General features: G+C 34.3%; 1 protein-coding gene across 1 annotated transcript; it reads left to right on the top strand.

Moving 5' to 3' along the window:
* The first annotated feature begins 2454 nt into the window (after positions 1 to 2454).
* LOC127744960 (uncharacterized) lies at positions 2455 to 2934 on the top strand. The gene has a single exon (XM_052257866.1). The coding sequence runs from the start codon at positions 2455 to 2457 to the stop codon at positions 2932 to 2934; it is 480 nt and encodes a 159-aa protein (XP_052113826.1).
* The last annotated feature ends 503 nt before the right edge of the window (positions 2935 to 3437 follow it).

The raw sequence follows: 3437 nt of genomic DNA on the forward strand, positions 1-3437 counted from the left end.
CCGATTTAGTAGCATAGGCTCATTGTGTATAAAATAAATATAATGATGATTTAATCAAAGATCAAGTTTTTACTATTTCTAATGATGCTATTGATTTTACTTTCGATTGTATTTATGATTTGGAGCCTTTGGGATTTGAAAAATATTCAATCGAAGATGATCATTATAAATTATTCGAATCTCAGGATCCTTTAGAGGAAATTAATTTGGGGACTCATGATGGCGTTCAAATTACATATATTTGTAAACATATTATTGATCCTTTTCAAACTGAGCTTTTCAATTTGTTACATGAGTTTAAGGATTGTTTCGCATGGGACTACCATGAAATGCCTGATCTTGATCGTTCATTAGTAGAACATTGATTAGTATTTAAACCCAATGTTCGACCTGTGAAACAAACCACAAGACGTTTTGTTCCTAAAATCAATGTGAAAGTTAAAGAAGAAATAGAACGCTTGATCAAAGCAAAATTTATTCGAACTGCTCGATATGTGGAGTGGATATCGAATATTGTTCCAGTGATGAAGAAAAATGGGAAATTAAAGGTATGTACTGATTTTCGCAATTTAAATAATGGTACCCCAAAGGATGAAAATTTTATGCCAATTGCCGATATGTTGATCGATTCTGCAGCAGGAAATGAAATTCTTAGTTTTATAGACGGTTATTCTGGATACAACAAAATTTTTATTGTGGAAGATGATGTGGCTAAAACTGCTTTCCGTTGTCCTGGAGCGTTAGGTACATATGAGTGGGTGGTTATGCCTTTTGGTTTGAAAAATACTGGGGCTACTTATCAACAAGTAATGAATGCTATTTTTCATGAATTTATTAGAAATTTATGGAAGTATATATCGATGACGTGATGGTCAAATTAATTTCTGTGAGTCAACATATAGACCACTTACGAAAGGCATTTCTGACTATGAGAAAAAAGGATTAAAAATGAATCCTTTGAAATGTACTTTCGGGGTATCGATTGGAAACTTCTTAGGCTTTGTTGTTCATAAAAAGAGGATAGCTATTGATAAAAAAAAAGCAAATGCAATATTAGCTTTATCCGCACCCAAATTGAAGAAAGAAGTACAATCGTTTTTGGGTAAGGTAAATTATCTTCGAAGGTTCATTTCGAATCTTTTAGATCGAACTAGGGTGTTTGCACCTTTAGTAAAATTAAAGAGTGGTTCGAAATTCGAATGGACCACAGAACATCAGTTAGCGTTCGATTCAATCAAAACATATTTGTCTAAAGCCCCAATTATGACAAGTGTTCGTCCATTTGAACCTTTAAAATTGTACATTACTGCATCTAAAAATACTATAGGGTGTATGTTAGCCCAAGATGATGAAGATGGGCATGAGAGGGCAGTTTACTACCTTAGTCGAGTTCTTACTGATATCGAAATAAGGTATTCCCCAATCGAAAAATTGTGTTTATCACTATATCATGCTTATATGAAATTAAAGTGTTATATGGTGGCTAAATCGGTGAAGATTATAGCACAGACCGATCTTGTTAAGTACATGCTCAGTTTTCCTATGTTAAAGGGACGTTTGGGGAAGTGGATGTTAGCATTAACAGAATTTGATTTACAGTATGTCCCAGCCAAGGCTGTTAAGGGATAGGTCATTGCAGATTTTCTTGTAGACAATTCGAAAGATCTAAATGACCAGGGGGCAAATATAGTTGATGTTGAGGTTAACTATTGGAAATTGTATTTTGATGGATCTGAGCACAAAGATGGTACATGGGTTGGAATTCTCATTATCTCACCGGAGGATATCCTGTCAGAGTTCTTGTTCGAATTAAAGTATCCTTGCTCTAATAATGTCGCTGAATATGAGGCTTTAATTTTAGGTTTCGGAATTTTAATCGACAAGGGAGTTTTAGAAGTTCAAATTCTAGGGGATTCACAGTTAGTTTTAAAGCAGTTGTCAAAGGAATTTAGATGTAATAATGAGATGTTATAAAAATATTTAGTAACTGCTTGGGAGTTGTTAACGTCTTTTCAGAAGGTTTCTTTGGTGCATATCCCTAGAATTCATAATGAAATTGCCAATGAGTTGGCTCAAATTGCTTCGAGGTATCGTATTGGTCCAGAAACTATTAAGAAGTTATCTAGTATCCATCAAATTTTAGTACCAGCGAATGAAAGAGAAGTGTTGTGTATGGATGAATGGGAGGATTCTGATTGGAGAAAAACTATTGCTCAGTATTTAAAAGATCCCAATACCGTAGTCGATAGGAAAATAAAATTACGAGCAATAAAGTTTATTTTATTGGCCGATGAATTATATAAAAAATGGATCGATTGAAGGTTGATGAGATGTTTGAGTCGAGAAGATCAGAATATTGCTTTGGGTGAAGTTCATAATGGAATCTGTGGTGCTCATCAGGCAGGAAAGAAAATGAGATAGGTGTTATATCGTAATCATGTATATTGGCCATCTATGATAAAAGATTGTATTGATTATGTAAAGGCATGTCAAGAATGTCAGAAACATGGTTCGATACAACAAATTCCAGCAGCCAAATTACATTCGATAATAAAGTCATGGCCATTTAGAGGTTGGGCTTTGGATATAATTGGTTTGATTCATCCTCCTTCATCGAAACAACACAAATTTATTTTGGTGGCTATTGATTATTTCACAAAATGGGTTGAGGCTATTCCGTTAGTAGAGGTTGGTCAAAGTGAGATAATTGACTTTATTGAGAAAAATATTATCCATCGATTTGGAATTCCTCAAACGTTAAGCACTGATCAAGGAACTATGTTCACTGGCCAGCGAATTAAAAATTTTGTGGCTTCAAGAAACATTAGTATGGTTACTTCGACTCCTTATTATGTACAGGCTAATGGGCAAGTAGAAGCAGCGAATAAGATATTGATAGGCTTGATTAAAAAGCATATCGGGAGTAAGCCTTGAACATGGCATGAGACTTTGAGCCAAATATTGTGGGCCTATCGAAACTCACCAAGAGGTTCGACAGGAACTTCACCTCATAAATTGGTATATGGCCATGATGCCATATTACCATTGGAAATTAATTTGAATACTTTAAGAGTATCGAAACAAAATGATTTACCAGTCGATGATTATTGGAATGCAATGTTTGACGAGTTAAATGAGTTAGATTCAGAGCGAATCTTGGCACTTGAGACAGAAAGAAAGTGCTGTTCGAAGTTATAATCGTCGAATTAAAGAAAAATCTTTCAAGATAGGTGAATTGATTTTGAAAGTTATTTTACCGATGGAAAAGAAATCGAGATTTTTGGGTAAATGGTCCCATAGTTGGGAAGGCCCTTTTCGAATAATAGGGACATATTTTGAGAATGCCTATCAAATTAAAGATATCGAGTCAGAAAAGGTGATTAACTCGATCAATGAAAAATACTTAAAACTCTTTTATTGTTGGCAAACTTAGAAGT

This window comes from Arachis duranensis, chromosome 2, assembly GCF_000817695.3.
Source record: "Arachis duranensis cultivar V14167 chromosome 2, aradu.V14167.gnm2.J7QH, whole genome shotgun sequence".
NCBI classification, from domain to species: Eukaryota; Viridiplantae; Streptophyta; class Magnoliopsida; order Fabales; family Fabaceae; genus Arachis; species Arachis duranensis.

Coding starts and splice junctions, on each gene's coding strand:
- LOC127744960 (XM_052257866.1), top strand. CDS start 2,455: ATGATAAAAGATTGTATTGATTATGTAAAGGCATGTCAAGAATGTCAG.